General features: G+C 33.4%; 1 protein-coding gene across 1 annotated transcript; it reads left to right on the top strand.

The window, feature by feature from the left end:
• The first annotated feature begins 3,961 nt into the window (after positions 1–3,961).
• On the top strand, positions 3,962–4,954 carry LOC127256075 (uncharacterized). The gene has a single exon (XM_051281907.1). The coding sequence runs from the start codon at positions 3,962–3,964 to the stop codon at positions 4,952–4,954; it is 993 nt and encodes a 330-aa protein (XP_051137864.1).
• The last annotated feature ends 15,538 nt before the right edge of the window (positions 4,955–20,492 follow it).

Below are 20,492 nucleotides of genomic sequence, written 5' to 3'. Positions count from 1 at the left end.
TAGAAAGCAAAATAATGGGAATGGGAACGTAATTATGTAATAGAATATATATATGTGGTGGGTTTAAAGTGGATTTGGATTACACACGAGGCTCTAATGCTGAGATATTGACCACGACTTCAATAAAATAAAAAATAAAAATTAGTGTCGTAACGGATGGTTTGGTGGTGGGATGAGTAGGTTCAAATCTCAGCTCGTTTTGTCTGTCACATATGATTCGTCTAATGTGATTTATTTTATCGGACATAATTTACTGGCTATTAGGTTCGGCCGGAAATTTATCCAAAACCGACTGAATGATCGCAATTGCATATTCTCGGGTTATAAAAAAAATATATACTGTATATTGTATGTCTTGATTGTAATTACTTGAAGGATGTGTTTGTTTGGGGTTGTTTGGGAGTTTAATTTTGAGTTGAGATTCGAATAGTAAAAGTTTTGAATTTGAATATGATGTGATATAAATCGGTGTTGATGTGATATTTTGAATGTAAAATTTATTTTTAGTATAATATAAAAAATAAAAAATAAATATTTGATTTTATGTTTTTAGAAAAAATATTTGATAAATAGTTAAAATCCTTCGATATCTTCTAAAGACACACACCCGAGTTGACATGCTTTAATGCCATACAATTTATAATTATGATTGGTATATGTAGTGGGAAATATTGTCAAACTTTTGCCACGATCCTCGTTTGTTATTTCTACTCACTCAATTAGTGCGATTTTGCAATTTCGTCCTTCAAATATTTTTTCCTACTTGCGAGTCGCTACCATAATTTTCTTTATTCATTTAAGAAAATTATCTCGAAATCAATTCTGAGACTATAGAAATATATATAATAAATATAAAATCAATTAACTTTTTTGGTATCGGAAATTTCGAGACTATTTAAAATAGTTTCGAATTTTTCGAAGCTATATTAAATATATATTTTATTATATTGAATAGTTTTGAAATTTTTGAACTTACTTTAAATAGTCTCAGAAATTTTGAACTTTTATTAGTTTTTAAAAATTCCGAACTTATTTTAATTTGTATCGAAAATTTCAAACTTTTACAATCTAAAAAATTCCAAACCTAGTCTCGAAAAATTTCGAACCTTTAATAGTCTTGAAACTTCTGGATTTATTTTAATTCATTTTGGAAATTCCGAACCTATTTTAAATATTCTCGAAAATTCCAAACGTTTACAGTCTCGGAAATTTTCAACCTATTTTAATTAGTCTCAAAACTTCCAATCCTATTTTAATTAGTCGCGAAAATTATGAACCTTTCTTAGTATCGGAAATTATGAACCCTTACTAATCTCGGAACAGTCTCAGGAAGTCCGAAGCTATTGTAATTTTTTATGCCACTTCCGAACTAATTAAAATTAGTTTCGGAAATTTCAAACACTAACTAATATTAGAATTACGAATCTTTATTAGTCTCGAAACTTTCAAATATATTTTAATAAGTTTTGAAATTTTATGAACCTATCAAATAATTCAAATTCCCGCAAGATATAGTTTATAATTTATTTATTGTGTAAAAAATGTATATATAATAATTGATTTGGGCAATATAAAAATAATTAAAATAATAAATTTAATAATTAATTAAATTAAATTTTAAATTAAAATAAATTAAATAGATTATAAAAATATTAATGTATTAAATAATAAAAAAATAAGTAAAATAATATTTTGGTTCATTTTTATCCATCTATTTTTAAAACGATAATTTTAGTCCCTTATTCGTTAAATTATTTTAATATAGAGATGGTGTAAAAAATGTATATATAATATTTGATTTGGGCAATATAAAAATAATTAAATAATAAATTTAATATGTATTTAAATTAAATTTTAAATTAAAATATATTAAATAGATTATAAAAAGATTGATGTATTGAATAATAAAAATATGAGTAAAATATATTTTTGGTCCATTTGTATTAATTAATGTGTCTATTTTAGTCCATCTATTTTTAAAATGATATTTTAGTCTCTTATTCTTTAAATTAGTTTAATTTTAGTTCTTAATAATTATTTTAATAATATAGAGATTAAAATTGACACCGATATAAATAAATTTGGACCAAAAATATAGTTTACCCTAAAATAATTTAAATTATTTACTATAATTATATAAAAAAATTATAAAATTTGAAATACAAATATACAAAATAATACTCCCATGTCCATTTTTATTATTCTAAAGTATATTTGCACGGTTTTTTTTAGATAATTATCTTTATGAATTGACAAATTTATCTTTTACGATAAGGTAGAGATTAAAAGTGATAAATGAATAAAGGGTAAAAAGTAAAATTTATTTTTTTTAAAAAAAGAAATAAGACAATAATTATTAGACATCCCAAATAGAAAAATAGAACATTAATTTGTAGACGGAGTGAGTATTATATTATTATTTTATATTATTAATCATTATTTTTTTTAATTAATTTGAATGTTAGTTTTAGATTTAAAACAATTTAAATAAATATAATAATTTTAATTTTAATTATAAATATATTATTATTATAACAAAACTCTAACATCCAATCTACTGGCCGGGTTCTTCCCCATCTTCTTCCCCAATTTCTTTTGTTTCTTCTTTTTTCCCTTAAAATTCAAACTAACTTCTTCCCGCAAACCCCGTATCTCTTCCTTCATTTCTTCTTCTACTCTTAAATTCTTCTTTTCCTCCTCCCCTCCTCCTCCATCATCTTCTCCGGTGACGAAGGCGGTGGCGGCTGAGCTAGCGGCGCCTTACGACGTCTTCCCTTTCTTTCTTTTTCTCTAGCGGTGATAGCGGAGCCGGCGGCGGCAATAGCAGCGATGGCGGCGGGGTCGACGGCGGCAACGGCGTCTTCTCCACCTCCTCCCTCTTCGGCGGCGACGGCAATGGTGGAGCCGGTAGCAGCAACCGCGTCGTCTCCTCCTTCCTCTTCGGTAGCGGCGATGGTGGCGACAACGACGGCGGAGGGGCTTCTTCTTCTTCTACTTCTCCGGCTGAGGCCGCGGTGGCTTCTCTAACGGCAGTGGCGGCAGAAAAAAAAAAAAGTAAAGATTATTATTAGTCCCATTTAAATCCAATTTTTTCATTTTTGATCCCATACAAAAATAATTATCAAAACTAGTCCCACCCAAAAAATTACTTATCATTTCTAGTCCCACCGTTCAAATTTTAACGGTTTCGGCTGACGTGACTGTTACGGATGCTGACTTGGAATCTGACTCAGACACAACACGCCCGTGTTTATAATTCACCTCAGCGGACCAATTTGAGACTACAACACGGGCGTGTTATATGGAACACGGCCTTGTTTCTACATGATACACGGGCGTGTTCGTTAAAACACGGCCGTGTTATACCATTAAAAGTATTGGCGAGTAGAATTAGCCGTACACGGCCGTGTTTGTAAGTAAACACGGCCGTGTTCGACCTCGTTGTTGACAAAAACCCTAGCCCCACATGTTTCCCATTTCCAATCTATTTCACTCAAATTCTCTCTCGTTTCTTCCCCATTCCAGCCTCACTTCTCCAATCTATTAACCTTCCTTTTCATACATTATATTTTATCTATTTGAAGTGAAGAATATTCTCATGGAATCTATTGTGGAGGTAATTTTTAATTTGTTTTTTTTCATATCTTTATTGTCTCTTATGGTATAAAAAATAATAATATGTATAAGTTGTATATTCTAGTGATTAATGGATTATATTGTATGAAAAGTTGAATATTATAGAAATAAGTTTTATATAATGTATTGTTTTATAATTTATGCATAATTTTTTGTATTTTATAATTAGTGTATTCAATATGTGTTATATCCTCACTTGTATTGTAGGAGAAAATTATTTATCATAAAAATGAGTTATGATAAATGAAAATGTGTCGAAGAAATATACGATGAAGATGTAAATTTGGATTGCATTGAAATTCGAGAAGAAGATAAGTGGAATGAAATGCTTAATGAATCAGATTTTGAGGATTCCGATTATATGATGGAAGAACAAGATTCGGAGGATGATAGGATTGATTGGTCATTGTTCGAGAGTAATGTTGATATAAATGAGTTTAATGAAAATCAAAGTGTCGTGGTGCACCAAAATTCCGAAGATGACATGTCATTTGGTGATTCTCAAGAAAAAGATTTAACCATGTTTGTTGAATCCGATGTTGATGAAATGGAATTGTATGCCATTTATGATCCAGCGTCAAAGTATGATCCAACTTTTAGTCTTGGAATGATTTTTAGCTCTAAAAAAGAATTTAAGGAGGCGGTCCAGAATCACGGTATCAAGACAATGAGAAGTTTGAAATTTGTCAAGAATGATAAAAGAAGAGTTTATGTCCGATATGCTGTTGAGAACTGCAATTGGAAAATGAATGTGTTAAAGGTGAATGATCAAGCATCTTTTCAACTAAGGACATATAATTGCAATCATGATTGTATGTGCGACTTAAATGTGAAGAATGTGAAGTCGACATGGCTTGCAAGGAAGTATGAGTCGTTGTTTCGATCAGATCCTAAACAACGTATAAAAGGGTTTAGGACAAACGTCACAGAAGACATTAGATGTAATATATCCCAACAGCAAGCATACAGAGCACGAAAATGGGCACTGAAGGCAATTGAAGGTGATGCTGAAGAGCAATATGGAAAGTTGTGGGACTATGCTGAAGCTTTACAACAGTCTAATCCTGTGTCAACTGTTTTAATGCAATTGGAAGGCGAATTTTTGAATGGACGATGCAGATTTAGCAAGTATTACATATGTTTGAAATCGCTTGTACGTGGGTTTCAGTCTGGATGTCGACCTATCATTGGGGTGGATGATTGTCACCTAAAAGGTCCTTGCCAAGGCATTCTTTTGACTGCTATTGGAATTGATCTCAATAATGAGTTATTTCCTTTGGCATATGCTGTTGTCGGGAGTGAGACGCGCGAAGCGTGAGAAAGGTTTTTCACTCTTCTAAGGGAGGATTTGAACATAGAGTATGAGGGTTATACATTTATATCTGACAAACAAAAAGGTCTTGTTCCGGCCATGGAAAAGATTTTCCCTCAATGCGAAAAAAGATTTTGTGTTCGACATTTGTATGGAAATATGAAAACAGTTGGATTTAAGGGTCTTTCATATAAAAGATTGATTTGGATGGCCGCCGACGCAAGTACTGTCCCCGACTTTGAGGAGGTGATGAAGGAGATTCAAGAGTTGGATCCGAAATGCATTGATTGGCTTGCCGACAAGCCACCGTCTCAGTGGTCAAGATCACATTTTGCGACATTTTTTAAATGTGATATGATCTTGAACAATTTATGTGAATCATTCAATAGTATAATATTAGATGCAAGAGAAATGTCGATACTGCCGATGTTGGAGTGGATTAGAAGATATTTATTAACACGTCTTCAAAAACGAAGGGAGATAGCGCATAGAAAATGGGGGGATATGCGCTTTTGCCCTAAGATAGTAAAAATTATGGAAAAAACATTCAAGCGGCTTCTTCTTGTTCACCCGTTAAAGTCAATGATTGGTGTACGAGATTTATTGTTCGGATGGGAATCAATTTGCTGTTGACATTTTTAAAAAATCCTGCAGTTGTAGAAAATGGGAGTTATGTTGTATCCCATGTCGCCATGCGATGAGTGCTATATGTGGACACCAGTTAAATCCAGATGATTTTGTTGACGAAGTATACAGTGTTGAGACATTCAGTAAAGTGTATTCGTATTCTATTGGCGCAATGGATGGTCAAAAAATGTGGCCAAAAACTGAATTGCCTCCACCACTTCCCTCAAATGTTAAACGAGCTGCTGGAAGGCCTAAAAAGGCAAGGAGATGTGACCCCAATGAAGTAATGGAGAAACGTCAATCATGGGGAAAAAAGGTTAGTGAGAGTATTTTACCAAGACAAAAAGTCAAAAGAACTTGCAAATTTTGTGGGCTTGTTGGACATACTTTGAAGGGTTGCCAAAAGAGAAGAGCAAGTTTGATCGAATCAAATTCCACGGTGGACGGAATGCAACTTGCTGAGGAGTTGTTGCAGAGATGCGATATTCCGGCGCAAAGTGAAAGTATCTCAACTCCACAAATTCAACAAGCCGAGACTCCTACAATACAACCTTCAATTGCAAAGTTAACGGTACGCAACTTACGTGGTGTGTTGATATATTGATTTTTTTATTACAATAAACTCTTACCGTTTGTATGAAATAAGTGAGAAAAAAAACTTTTGGAAGGAGAGCAACAACTGAAGGCGGAGCATCGAGTGGGACACATTGAGAGAAAATATGAAACTTATGTTGTTTGTCATTTATTATTGTGTATGAATATGACTTATGTTTGTTGTGTGTTTGACATATGGATGAATTTGAGTTATTTAGTTGGTATTGTTTTTGTGTGTAGGTGTTGTGTTTAGATGCATTAATTTTAACAATGGTTTTAGCCAAAATTTAGGGTTAAACACAGGCGTGTAACACAAAACACGGCCGTGTACGCATGCATTTCGATTCCAAAAATTGCAAACACGGTTGTGTCTTACCAATACACGGGCGTGTTGAATCATAGAGCTTGACTCAGTGTACATAGAACACGGCCGTGTTAGACAACCACACGGCCGCTTTCCGAAAATAGAGTAGAACAGAGGGCTCAGACATGGCCATGTCTGTGGCCGTTTACTTCAACACGGCCGTGTCGATTTACACACGGCCGTGTTCCAAAAACAGAATAAAACCCATGGGTTAGACACGGCCGTGTAGCATAAAACACGGCCGTGTTCGAAATAGACCTTAGGGGTCAGACACGGCTATGTCTAGTACAACACGACCGTGTTACATAAAACACGGCCGTGTGAAAAAAAGAACCCAGGGGTTGACACGTCCATGTATTTGAACGTGCAACTCAACACGGCCGTGGTTGATAAATACACGCCCGTGTTAGCCCTGTTTTACATATTTACCTTGTGTACAAAAAACACGCCCGTGTACATACGCACACGGGCGTGTTGTGGAAACAAAATAGTCCGGGGGGTTGTACACGACCATGTTCCTAGCCGTGTTTGATTACACGGCCGTGTGCGTCTGATACACGGCCGTGTTTGAGTTCGTATAGGAGAATTCATTGTAAATCACACACGGGCGTGTGATATTGGAACACGGCCGTGTTCGAGTCGGGTCAGGTTTTTTAAAAACCCGGATCGGTCGAACACGGGAGACAATATATACAAATCTCCCGTGTTCGACCTAGGCATCCTCCTGGACGACGGCGACTGCGGCGGCGAAAGACGACGAGGGTGGCAGCGGCGGCGGCGGCGGCGGCGACAGACGACGAGTTCGGGGGCGGCTGATTTGGGTTGTTTCCTTGTTTTGATTTTAAAGATTCGGGAAAAAAGGTTTTTTCTTTAATTTTTTCAAGTAGTTTGTTGTTGATACAATGTTTTTACTTGTTATATCTCTCACATTATGGTATACATTTGGATTTGAAAATTATATTCATTTTTTTCAAATTTGAACTACTTATTGTTGGATTTTTTTTAACAATGTAGTATAATGGTTTGTTCTTTGTATGGTTTTTTGGATTTTTCGAACAATGTTATATAATGTATTTTTGGTGTTGTGTTTATTGAGATTTTGTTGGATTTTTTGAACAATGTTATGTTATAATGCTTTGTGCTTGTTAACTTTAAGGAATGGCACCTAAACGAGGAAAACAACGGAGCGGCAAGGGAGTATCGACCGATGCTGGTTCATCGAGGGAGAATACAGATTTAAGTGGTCGATTTTTGAATTTTCAAGAACAAGAGCTTGTAGAACGATATGAGCGGTTGAAAGATAAAGTTTTTTTGACGAGTAAACATATTGACAGCAAAGTATTGGAGACATTAGCCATAGAAGGGGAAGTAGAGGAGCTTGTTTCGGTTGGGGCATGGCGTAATTTCTTCCAAATTATTGAGCCAACATATAAGAGTTTGACATTGGAGTTTATGACGACGTTGACACACGACTCTATTAACTACCATTACGAAAAACCGAAGAGTTTGACTTTTCGACTAAGAGGCAAGATGTTTTCGGTTTTCCTATCTGATTTTGGCGTAATTATGGGTTTGTATGATAGGGCGTTCGTGGATACGCCGGAGTTTAAGAACTTGCCCATTTTGATTCCGGAAAATGCTCATCACTTTTGGGCGCGTATTAGCACGGAACAATTTCACAATCCTACATGGTCGAAGGCATCGACCCTCCGGTATGCATCTCTGTGATATATTCATTATATTTTAGCCCATACGTTGTCTGGTCGTAGAGAGAGTACGGGGGTTGTATCGTCGCACGATTTATGTTATCTTTGGAGTATGCATGCATGTATACCGGTAAATATAGGATTTATGCTTGCACGGTTTCTCATTCATCAAGTTGAGGATAAACGTCTTGGAGGCATTGCTATTGGGCCTTATGTGACTCGATTGGCGAAAGGTCTTCAAGTATTTAATGAAGGGATGGAGAAGCCTTGTTGTCTTATGATGCCGTGTGGTTTCCGTACCCTGCAGTTTATGGGTATGATTACAAAAATTAGGACACAGAGTGGGCGGGAGCGGTTTGTGTTGGTTGATAGGGTTGGTCAGGAGATGGATCGGGATGATGATGCTCAGGGCGATGAGGTTCAGCGAGAGATTGATCGGGAGGCCGTGCATCCTCAGGCTCGTTGCCGGGTGCAACATAGGTTCAATGAGGAGTCTTCCGTCGATCAGTTGCGTGGTGAGATGTATCGAAAATTCCAAAATATGCATGAGGAGATGAGAGCATCTTTTGCGGATCTTTACGAGCATTTTTCGCTTCCGTACCCGCCACCCCGGCCTTCACATGCACCTGCCCCAGCAGAGGACAATACGGCGGGAAGGGAGTGTGATGATTTGATGGATGAGGAACACTAAGATTGAATATGTATTATGTAGTTTCCGATTATGTTCTTAGGTTTGTATTATGTAAATAGACTTTTTAACTAAATATAATATATTATTAGTTTATTATTTTTGTTTAATATGTTGTGGTAATTAAAAATATATATTGATAAAGATAATAAATATGTCACTTAAAACATAACAATACGATCAACGAAACACGGTCAATATACATAAGCACGGCCACTGCCACTGTCTGTAGCTACAAACACGGGCGTGTGTTATTTCAACACGCCCGTGTTTTGAACACTGTCTGACCCACTGCAACCTTAAACACGGCCGTGTTTTAACGAACACGCCCGTGTATCATGTAGAAACACGGCCGTGTTCCATATAACACGCCCGTGTTGTAGTCTCAAATTGGTCCGTTGAGGTGTATTATAAACACGGGTGTGTTTTGTGAAACACGGGCGTGTTGTTTCCGAATCAGATCCAAGTCAGCATCCGTAACAGCCACGTTAGCCGAAACCGTTAAAATTTGAACGGTGGGACTAGAAATGATAAGTAATTTTTTGGGTGGGACTAGTTTTGATAATTGTTTTTGTATAGGACCAAAAATAAAAAAATTGGATTTGAATGGGACTAATAATGATTTTTACTCAAAAAAAAAAAATGATCAAAATTTTGAGGCAATTATCAAAATTAATTTTTTTTTTTTAAATAAATATTTAATAATAATCTTATAAATTTTGAGACAATTATCAAAATTAAGCCATACGCTTATGGGTATTTTCGCTTCGAACTTGATTTAAAAAATTCCGAGACTACTTAAAATAGCTTCAAAAATTCCGAAAATATTCAATGTAGCCTCAAAATTTTTGAGACTTTCAAAACAGTGACGAGTTTTTATCCTCGGGTATCAATCTAAAACAAACTCTGAAGCTAATTAAAAATAGCCTAGCACTTAGTTTAAAATTCTGAAACTATTTTCATTAAAAAAACACAAAAATTCTAGTAGTGAGTATAATTAATTTTGTTGATATATATTGTATATATTTAGATATATATATCCCTACCTAATATATCTTTTGTATATATATAAAACATTGTACCCTAATTATAATATGAGAAATTCAGTTTATTCATTAATCCTAACATGGTATCAGAGCCATGACTTTTTCCGAACAAATCGACACAATCCGCGCATCTCAGATCGCACCTTTCCAACTGTCACCGATTGTCACCGCCATTACCACCGTGTTCGCCGCCATTAGACCAGCCGGAATCCAGAACAGTTCGGCCAACGGTGGCGCGTGAGCCTTACACGCGCCCAACGAAGATTTTGGCCGAACGCCTCGCCGGCGCGTGGAGGCACGTGCGGTGGCCGTTGCCGGTGATTTTTGCACCGGCATATTCGGAATTTAATTTCCTCCGCGATGGTATACTCACTTTTTCTGTTTGAGCAGTTTTCTGTATCCGTCTGATTTTTCGTTTCCCGGGTTCGATTTGATTTTGTATGTGTTTTTGTCGTTTCGGCTTTCGGCTTGAGATATTGTCTACACTTGAAAATTTCTTTATGGAAAATATGGATGTTCATATTCCGATAAGTATTATCCTGTCCGGAGATAATTACAGTTTGTGGGCACAATCAATGAAAAGCTTCCTGATAGGAAGGAAACTAGGGCGGATTGTTACAGGGGATATAGTTGCTCCCATTGCTCCGGTTTCTATAGGAGAAGCTGCGCCTACCTCCAAAGTTGTTGAATCTTATATTGAAAAATTGGAAGATTGGGACAGTAAGAACCATCAGATTTCTTACTTGGTTGCACAATACTTCCACTCTGCTGATACATGTGCAGCTTGCCCAATTTAAAACTGCTAAGCCAGCGTGGGATTTCTTGGCAGTCCGTTTCCGTGCTATTGGTTTAGCGCCCTATTATCAGCTATGGAGTACTCTCCATGATCTAAAACAAGAACCATGACAATTTGTCAACGACTTCCTTGCGCAAGTGCAACCCCTTTGGCATCGGTTGGATCAGGCTAAGATCAGTCCGGATCATCTTCGCCTCATTCAGGTCTTGATTGCTTTGCGTCCAGAGTATGAGGCAGTTCGTGCCTCTTTGTTACATCGACACGCACTTTCTACCTTGGATGCAACTATTCAGGAGATTCTTTTTGAGGAAACTCGTCTCCACCTAGCCAAGGCTCCTTTGCTTGATTCTGCTCTTGCGGTCACCGCCCGAACTCCTACTCAGAGTCGTCCCTTCCGTTGCAAACGATGTCAATCTTCTGATCATGATTTCGGTCACTGCCCCAAGGTGGAGTGCCACTACTGTCATGTTTTAGGCATACTATGCAGTATTGCCCTAGTAGGCCGTCTCGTTGATATATATGTTGATATATATTATATATATTTAGATATATATATATTCATGCCTAATATATCTTTTGTATATATATAACATTGTATCCTAATTATAATATGAGAAATTCAGTTTATTCCATTAATCCTAACAAATTTGATCTACAATTTGTTAAAATGGGATTCTAACCTTCATTTCAAAATTAATAGAAAATAAGACGAGTTGTTATTCACCTTCATAAACAAAGAATATTCCAATATTTTTTTTCTATGTGGGACACTCAATACTTGATATCATGTAACAAATCAAAAAACAACGGACCGAACACAATTTCATAGAGATTGAGAAAAGCCTATACTCAAATCAAACTTTATTCAAACAATCTAGAGTACAAAGAGAGTGTTTTAAATAACATCACATGGGATTGGATCGATTAAATTTACACTTCTCAATATATCTAATAAAAAGATGGTTGATGTGAAAGTATATATTTGTTCATTTTGTATTTTGAAATGGACGTGCTTTTTTATTTTAGGCATAAGAAATTGTATTAATAGTATATAAAATAATATTTTGTATTAAATTATTAATTTTTTATAAATAAATAAAATATATATTATATATATGTTTTTTTTAAAAAAATTTATGAAAAATAATTCCATTTAAAAACACTTGAGCGAACAAATCCACATTCATTTGTGATCTTTCTATTGAAAATTTTTTAATTTGGTTTCTCTTCGTAAAAATTACTCCAGTTATATATATATAGATATATATAAAAGCAAAATAAAAAATAAAATCTCATCATATTACTATACACAACATGAGTTGGTGAGAATAATAATACTACCTCCGTTCCACAACGGGTGTCTTGGTCACTGTAGACACAAGAATTTAGGATAAGTATGTAGATAATTAAGAATGCATTAGTGAAAATGATTAATTTATAATATAAATTATTATAAATTAAGATTAAGATAACTAATTAGTTTAATTTAAATTAAAAAAATTTTAAATTAGAAAATTTAAAAGAAGATTAAAATGGATAATCATTTTCCAAAAAAAAAAAAGTGACAGTGGGACGGATAGAAACGGCAATATGAATATGGTAAGTGAAACGGAGAGAGTAATAATTTTCTTGGAAGTTAATGGTACATAATAATAAAGACAAGAAAATCTTAGTCTTGTACAAAATAATCTGATAGTATCAGAGTAAGCTCGTGATCGTAAAATTATTATATTTGAAAAATAATGACTACTACCTATTCTTATATCATAAAGAAAACAAAAAAGATAGAAGAATGGCAGAATTTTTATTATATTTGAAAAATTACCACTACCACCTATTCTTATATCATAAAGAAAAAAAAAATTGTTGGGTTGGGAATAAGTGCTGCACTGATAAATCCTCGTACACTTATCCAAATGGCCCAACTCTCAAAGCGTAGTTATATCACAATTACAACACCGACTTGTCAATGAAATAAATGAAATGATTTCAAAGCAATAAATGACAAGTTAGTTGTTTACCCGGTTCGGGTATAAACCATCTTACATCCGGGGGATACTAGAAGATGTCCATTAATCAGTGCTGATTAAGAACAAAAACACCCAAACCTCATTCAACCCAAACTACAAGCTAAACACCTAGAAAATTACCTCCACATGCATAAGTTGTTACAATTGCATACTAACAACTAGCACATAGTTGGGCTGCTTAGAGTTCGAATGCTCCCCTGATTAGAACTCCGATTTTCCTTCAATCACCAAACTTCTCCGGCGGGATAAAGTGTAAAATCACTCTCTTAATGCATGGAGGTGGGAAGGGAAGTTGTTGAGAGGATTAACACAATAATTCTCTTACTACACACTCTTTCAAAACCACACTCACACAAGCACCTTCCCGCTAATCTCAAGCCATGTAAAACACAACCACAGCAGCCATGATATGACATGCAATAAATTTTTTTTTATCCAACTGAGGTATGGTGTGGTATCAAATCAATTCAGAACACAAATGGACAAATTTAAGTTGTCCAATTTGTCTTGAGCAAGCCACTAATCTTGAAGAGACAAAAAAGCTGTATGATTGGACTTCACCAGCAAGTTCCAGAGTTGCTGTTTTTGAAAGCCAACGACCACAGAGCAGAAAGTAATTTTGTCACTGTGCCAAAAATAGACGTTGGGGTATGATCAGCTTAACAAAAAATAAAAAATAGAAGAATGGCATAATTTTTATTGGACAGTACCAATTTCTTAATAATGAAAAAAAAAAAAAATCGCAGAATTTAATGGCAGAATTTTTATTGGACAGTACGTAATGAATGCACTTCCGACTTTTATCTGACACACCAAAATTAGAATCACAATCCACAGTTACACCCAAAATTAGACATCATCATTCTTGCATTAATTATTTATGGCCACACACATATATATTCAAGTCTCTTGTGCTGTGTATGTCTTATAACATCAATAATTGACCTCACGAAGGTAGTAAACAATTATATTAATCATTTAATATAAAATCATTAATAACCACATGAATTTCATATATATATTTATATTTTATTTGATAAAACAGAATTCAACTAAAAAAAAATATAATAAAAAATTAATTATTATTTATTTATGTGTATATATTGTTAGAAATAAATTTTAAATTTATTTATAATCAAACTAGAGATTTATATATAGGTACTATATATATGCAAATCATAACAACCTAGTCTATACATAAAATTAAATCTAAAAGAAAAATTAAATCTAATTTAAAATTTAATAACTAAAATATCTCAACATTTTCTTCAAAACTTAAGTTGTATTGCAGAAATAACTTAAATTTGCAAAGAGAGATCTAAAATAACGTAGCTACAATCGTCCATTATATCAGAATAAAAAGCAATGCTATAAGCTAAATTAGAGTCGAAAACAACGGGACTCTTAACATAGTCGAAAATAACAGTACTCTTATCGGAATCAGAAACAATAGGACTCTCAATGTAGTCGAAAATATGGCTCTGGACAAACATGGACTTTGTAAAAAGAGATAAAAAATGATGCAACCACAACCGCCCACCTTGTTAGAATAAAATGTTCTCAACTGAATTAGAGTCGAAAACAATGAGACTCTGTTGAGGGTAAACGACAGAACTTTCAGAAGAGTTGAAAACAACGGGACTCTCACTGGAGTCAGAAATAATAAGACTCTCAACAGAGTCGGAAACGTGGCTCTAAAAAAACGTGACAAACATACACGTAGACATGACTTCAAAAGTAGACATAAATCAAAATTAGAAGCAAAAAAATTAGTTACTATCGAAAAATCTTAAAATTTGAAGACTTCCAAGTATATTCCAAAATGAATGCACCCAAAGAAAAGTGGATTTTTAGATTTTGTTTAATCCATATAAAAATTTGAAAAAAAAAAATTAATTAATTACATTAATAATAAAATCAATGCCTATTTACAAAGTCCAAAACAAATAAAGACAAGAGTTAAAATAAAAAAAATAAATAATAAATATTCCAACTTATATATACCAAATATGCGTAAATAAATAATATAAAAAATACCCTAATAAATAATAATAATAAATTGTTATAAAACTAATATATATACAGAGAGAGAGAGAGAAACTCTTTATTGCTGTGAATGATGTGATGACGACGACAAAAATCAGCGAAGGAAAAATTTAAAAGAAATAATAAAAAGAATCGGAATGTGAAATGAACGTAGTTTAAGATAAATTATTTGTTCGCCTGTCAAATTGATTTACATTTTCTTTGTAATTACAAAAGAAATGTAACTAGGTTTGACAGTATAATTTCTTCTCTTATGACAAGAATCAAGTGAGGAAACACAGTTATACATATACAATAAATATTCAACATTTATCTGTGGATGGTAAATCAAATCATAAACGAGTTAGCTAAAATATTCTTCATTATTGCCTACATGAGTGATACTACAAAATTAATAAATAGGTGATGCAACATGATCGCTTTTACGAAGTAACACAACGCCAATATAGTACTTACTTGAGGACTTCGAGTGTTTTCCACGTAATAGGACAAATAATTTCTCTTCTAAAATATTTTGATCTATAGCATAGTTACCCAAACTGTCGCACACTCACAAACTCAAGTAACAATTTGTTAGGAGTATTTTAAAAAATAGTAACTCGATTAAGCATGCAAGAACTCCAACATGGCTCTGATGTACCCTTATTTATTTTAATGTACAAATTCTTACTGAATTATGTATTCGGACTTCCCTTTTATGTAAATAGAATATAACCTTATGGCATAGGTGAGTAATTGTGTACCTACATACTTCAAATGAATGCTCGCATTGATTTATTCAAAGACCTAGAGTGAGCTCGATAGATTATGACAAGAACAAAAATTTATAATCCCTTTCATATGGGTCTAACAGATGCAACACAATGTAATACTTGCTTTTTGCCATTTACCATATTATTTAACACAACTTTACTGCAATTTTTAGGTAGGTAATACGCTACAAGTCCATGTGCTTCGTGACATCAACTAATAAACAAAATATCTTGACCCACAATTTGTGTACCTCTATTACTTTTCCAGATAGTCTGTCGTTAAAAAATCATATATAAGAGAGCATCATCACATACCTGTAATTTCCATTCATCTAATACAGTATATCAAATTTACAAAAGAGCTTCAATGCAACAACACTCTTATTGTTGTATATTTACTTACAATATTACATTATATCAAACATCGCAAAAATAGTGTGTTTGTTTGGGGGTTTGGATTTTGAGTTGGAATTTGAATAGTAAAACTTTTGAATTTGAATAGTTGTATGATGTGATATAAATAAGTGTTGATGTGATGTTTTGAATGTAAAATTAATTTTTAGTATAATATAAAAAATGAAAAATAGGTATTTGATTTGATATTTTTTTAGGAGGGGGGGGGGGGGAAATGGAAATAATAGTGCATTTAAAATCCAATCTCTCAAACGAACACAACCTAAAAGGATTGACGGACATCCTAACATAACCAAAAATTACACCTTTAAAAAGTCTATGATACTTGCTCTTTGTAACTTCTTATTTTGTGTCCTAGACGGCCACAATGACCGTGTTTTTGCAATTGTTTTACTTGTTGGGACTCATAAAATCGTTTATTTAGTCCAATTGCCTGTAGACCTGACAATGAGATGATTCGTTCGAGTTTGTGTTGGGTTGAATACTTTAAATGGGTTAAATCACTCAATCTTAACCCGCCCCGTTCATTATTATGTTGGGTTTGGGATGACTCGTTTATTATCATATCGAAATTGTGTGGATCTGTATGTTAAATATATCCCACATTGAAAAAATATGGAATCTCCCATTAATTTACAAGGGTAAAGGGCCACTCCACATATTATGTTAGTTTTTGTTGATCCTAGTGTAATCTGTATAGTGAATTGAATTATTTAAGATTGAATTTATTTTCAATTAATATGTGAACTAATTATCACATTAGAATTATTTTACATTTATAATAAATATATTAATTAGTATTAACATATTATAATTGGATTGTCGTGTCGGATTTATGTAGAATGTCTTTACCCGTTTATTATCGTGTCGGGTTCATGTCAACACATATACATAATCGGATTAAAATCTTTAACCCAAACCCAACTATTTTGTATCGGATTCGTATCGAATTATTATATCGTGTCAGTTTTTGCGACCAAAAAAATTAAAAGATAGAAGGACTTTAGTGTGTATGTATATATTATGATGGAGATGGTCATGTATGATGTACGAATGGTATGGAATGGAATGACACAAATAAATTGAAGAAGAAGACAGAAGAGAGTGAGAGTGGTTGATGGAGTTGAATTAATTAATTAATTGGGTGTGTTTGTTTGGGGGTTTGGATTTTGAGTTGGGATTTGAATAGTAAAAATTTTGAATTTGAATAGTTGTATGATGTGATATAAATAGGATTTGATGTGATGTTTTGAATGTAAAATTGATTTTTAGTATAATATAAAAAATAAAAAATAAGTGTTTGATTTGATGTTTTTGGGGGAAAAAAATTGGATGAATAGTGGAAATCCACCAAAATCCTTCAAACAAAATGAAATTAATGTTGCATGGAAGATAGGGCACTGGGCCATACATACATATATATATATATAAATTATATACACACACCAAATTAATTTCAAATTCAAATTTAAATTGAGCATTCTCTCCATCCATCCATTTCCCGCACCAACAAAATTAATTAAATGAAAATGAATGATCCAAATCAAATCTAATATATATATATATATATGTATTTCATCTATTGGTGCAAATTACAATGGACAACAATTTTTGGTTATTACCCTGTTGGAGAAACATGCCCCTCCACTCCAACATCTTCTTCTTTTTTTTTTTTTTTTTTTTTTTTTTTTTTTTTTTTTCTATGCAATAAATAGGTGGTCTCTCTCTCACACACATATTCTCTTGTATTGTTGATAGAAAATTTTATTGTAAACACAATAAACAAATAAATATGAATTTAGGAATAGCAACGGTAAATATTACCAGAAATTTTCCTTTTTCCTTTGGAATTGGCTTCGAAATCAATTCCGGAACTATAAGAATAGATATATACTAATAAATATTAAATCAATTTTATTTTTTTATTGCCTCGGAATTTCTGAGACTATCCAAAATAGTTTCGGATTTTTTGAAGCTATATTAAATATATAATTTATTATATTGAATGATTTTGAAAATTCTAAACTTATTTTGATTAGTTTGAAAATTTAGAGATTTTTAGGGGGCGTTTGGTACAGAGAATGGAATTGCAGAGAAATGATAGCAGAGAGAATAGAATTGGAGAGAAATGAAATTTAGTAGAGAATGAAAATTAATTCTCTTGTTTGATAAAACAGAGAATTGATTTGAGAAATCTAAAAAAAAAATGCAGATATATGAATGATGTTACGAAAATTTTCAGGAAATCAAGATGAGATAATAAAGACAAAAGATCACAAGAATTTAGTAACCCAGTTCGATCACAATGATCTACGTCTGGGGGCGCTGCCAAGCCAGAAATTTTAATATAAAGTACGCAGACACATATTAAAGTGAGAATACATGGATATTTATAGCCTAAGTTTTTTATAATAATATCCAAATCATATCTTTAAAATCTAAAATATAATATCCGAATCATATCCCTAGATTTTAGGATATAATCAGGCTTCATATCCCAACAACTTGTTACAAAAATTTTCAGGAAATCAAGATGAGATAATAAAGACAAAAGAACACAAGAATTTGGTAACCCAGTTCGATCACAATGATCTACGTCTGGGGAAGCTGCCAAGCCAGGAATTTTACTATAAAATACATAGACACATGTTAAAGTGAGAATACATGGATATTTATAGTCTAAGTTTTTTATAATAATATCCAAATCATATCTCTAAAATCTAAAATATAATATCCGAATCATATCCCTAGATTTTAGGATATAATCAGGCTTCATATCCCAACAATCTCCCACTTGAAGACTGATTTCATCTTCCACTTCAACATGCCTCATCCAATCTCCATTCCCCACCATTGGGTGTTCTGATTCGAATAATTCCTTTACCTACAATTTTCAGTGTCTCATCATCTACAAGATAGACAACACCAAAATTACCTATGGTATAGGATTCCATGATTCCCGAATCACTGCATGAGTGGAATGACGCTCCTGAGACCAAAATCCATGACTTTATTGGACTGCTGACGCTCAGAATCAGCCATCGGATATCTCCTCCGTTGCGTTTGCTGAACCCTGATCCTTCTCCGGCGCCCTGCACTGTTGTTTCAAGTGCTCTTTGCAGTTCCAACATACCACCTGACTTGCATCTTCTTTGTCTTTATTTTTCGCCTTCAACTTTGACTTGATCTTCACCCTTTCCTTTTGCCTCAAATCTAAATTCAGTCGAGAGATTCTCCAAAACGGTTAGTCGAACCGCACTCATCGTCTTCCTGTCGATCTTCTTGTATTCGGCTTCATCCATGTCTTCGGATTCCTCCTTCAATACCGCATCTAGATCTTTAACATTCATGTAATCTTCTATCTGCATATTTCAGAAACCGAAGTTCATACCATCAAATACCTTGACAACATGACGATCACCCATCTTGACTCCCACAAACAAACATAAGGCTCACTTGATATGAGAGCACGTCGGATATTCCGCTGCGTTTGCCGAAACCCTTATCCTTCCCTGCCAACCTTGCACCGCCTATCACAAAGGGACCCGCTGCCTGACTTACCAGTCGGGACCAATCCAACACCGCCAGGAGACTTTCGACACAAGGCACCTCCGCAGGTCACAAGGGATTCCCACGGCCACAATCAATATCCGATGCCTCCCAGTCCACCTTACCAACGAACAAGGCTCTGATACCACTTGTTACGAAAATTTTTAGGAAATCAAGATGAGATAATAAAGACAAAAGAACACAAGAATTTGGTAACCCAATTTGATCACAATGATCTACGTCTGGGGGCGCTGCCAAGCCAGTAATTTACTATAAAGTACACAGGCACATGTTAAAGTGAGAATACATGGATATTTATAGCCTAAGGTTTTTATAATAATATCCAAATCATATCTCTAAAATCTAAAATATAATATCCGAATCATATCTCTAGATTTTAGGATATAATCAGGCTTCATATCCCAACAAATGAGCAAACAAAAATAAATTATTAACACGATAAAAAGAGAGTTTCAACGAATGAGAATTCATGAAAAATATTTTTGGTAATTTTTTTTAAAAAAAATTATAAATTATATACAATGTTTTTTAAAATTATATTTTAGTACAATTTCTTAAAATGTCGTAAAAATTAAATACTTTAAAAATAAATTAAGTTTATTTTTTGTAAAATTAAAATAATATAATTTTTTAAAAATTATAAAAATTAAATAGTATAAAAAATTTTAAAAATTAAAAAATATATATACTGCAACATCATTTCTCTTTATTTCTCTGCATATGGGAGAGAAATGAAAACAGATAAATGGAAATGATTTATTTCTCAAGTTTCATTTCTCTTGACTCAAACAAACAAGAGAAATAATACCATTTCCATTTCTCTGGCCTCATTTCTCTGTACCAAACACAACCTTAGTCTCGTTACTTCAGAACCTATTTTAATTAGTTTTGGAAATTCCGAGACTTTATTA

Source organism: Andrographis paniculata, unplaced genomic scaffold (assembly GCF_009805555.1).
Source record: "Andrographis paniculata isolate CXL003 unplaced genomic scaffold, ASM980555v1 Contig55END, whole genome shotgun sequence".
Lineage (NCBI taxonomy): Eukaryota > Viridiplantae > Streptophyta > Magnoliopsida > Lamiales > Acanthaceae > Andrographis > Andrographis paniculata.
Note: the sequence above shows the minus strand (reverse complement) of the source record. Positions and strands in the feature narration are given on the sequence as shown.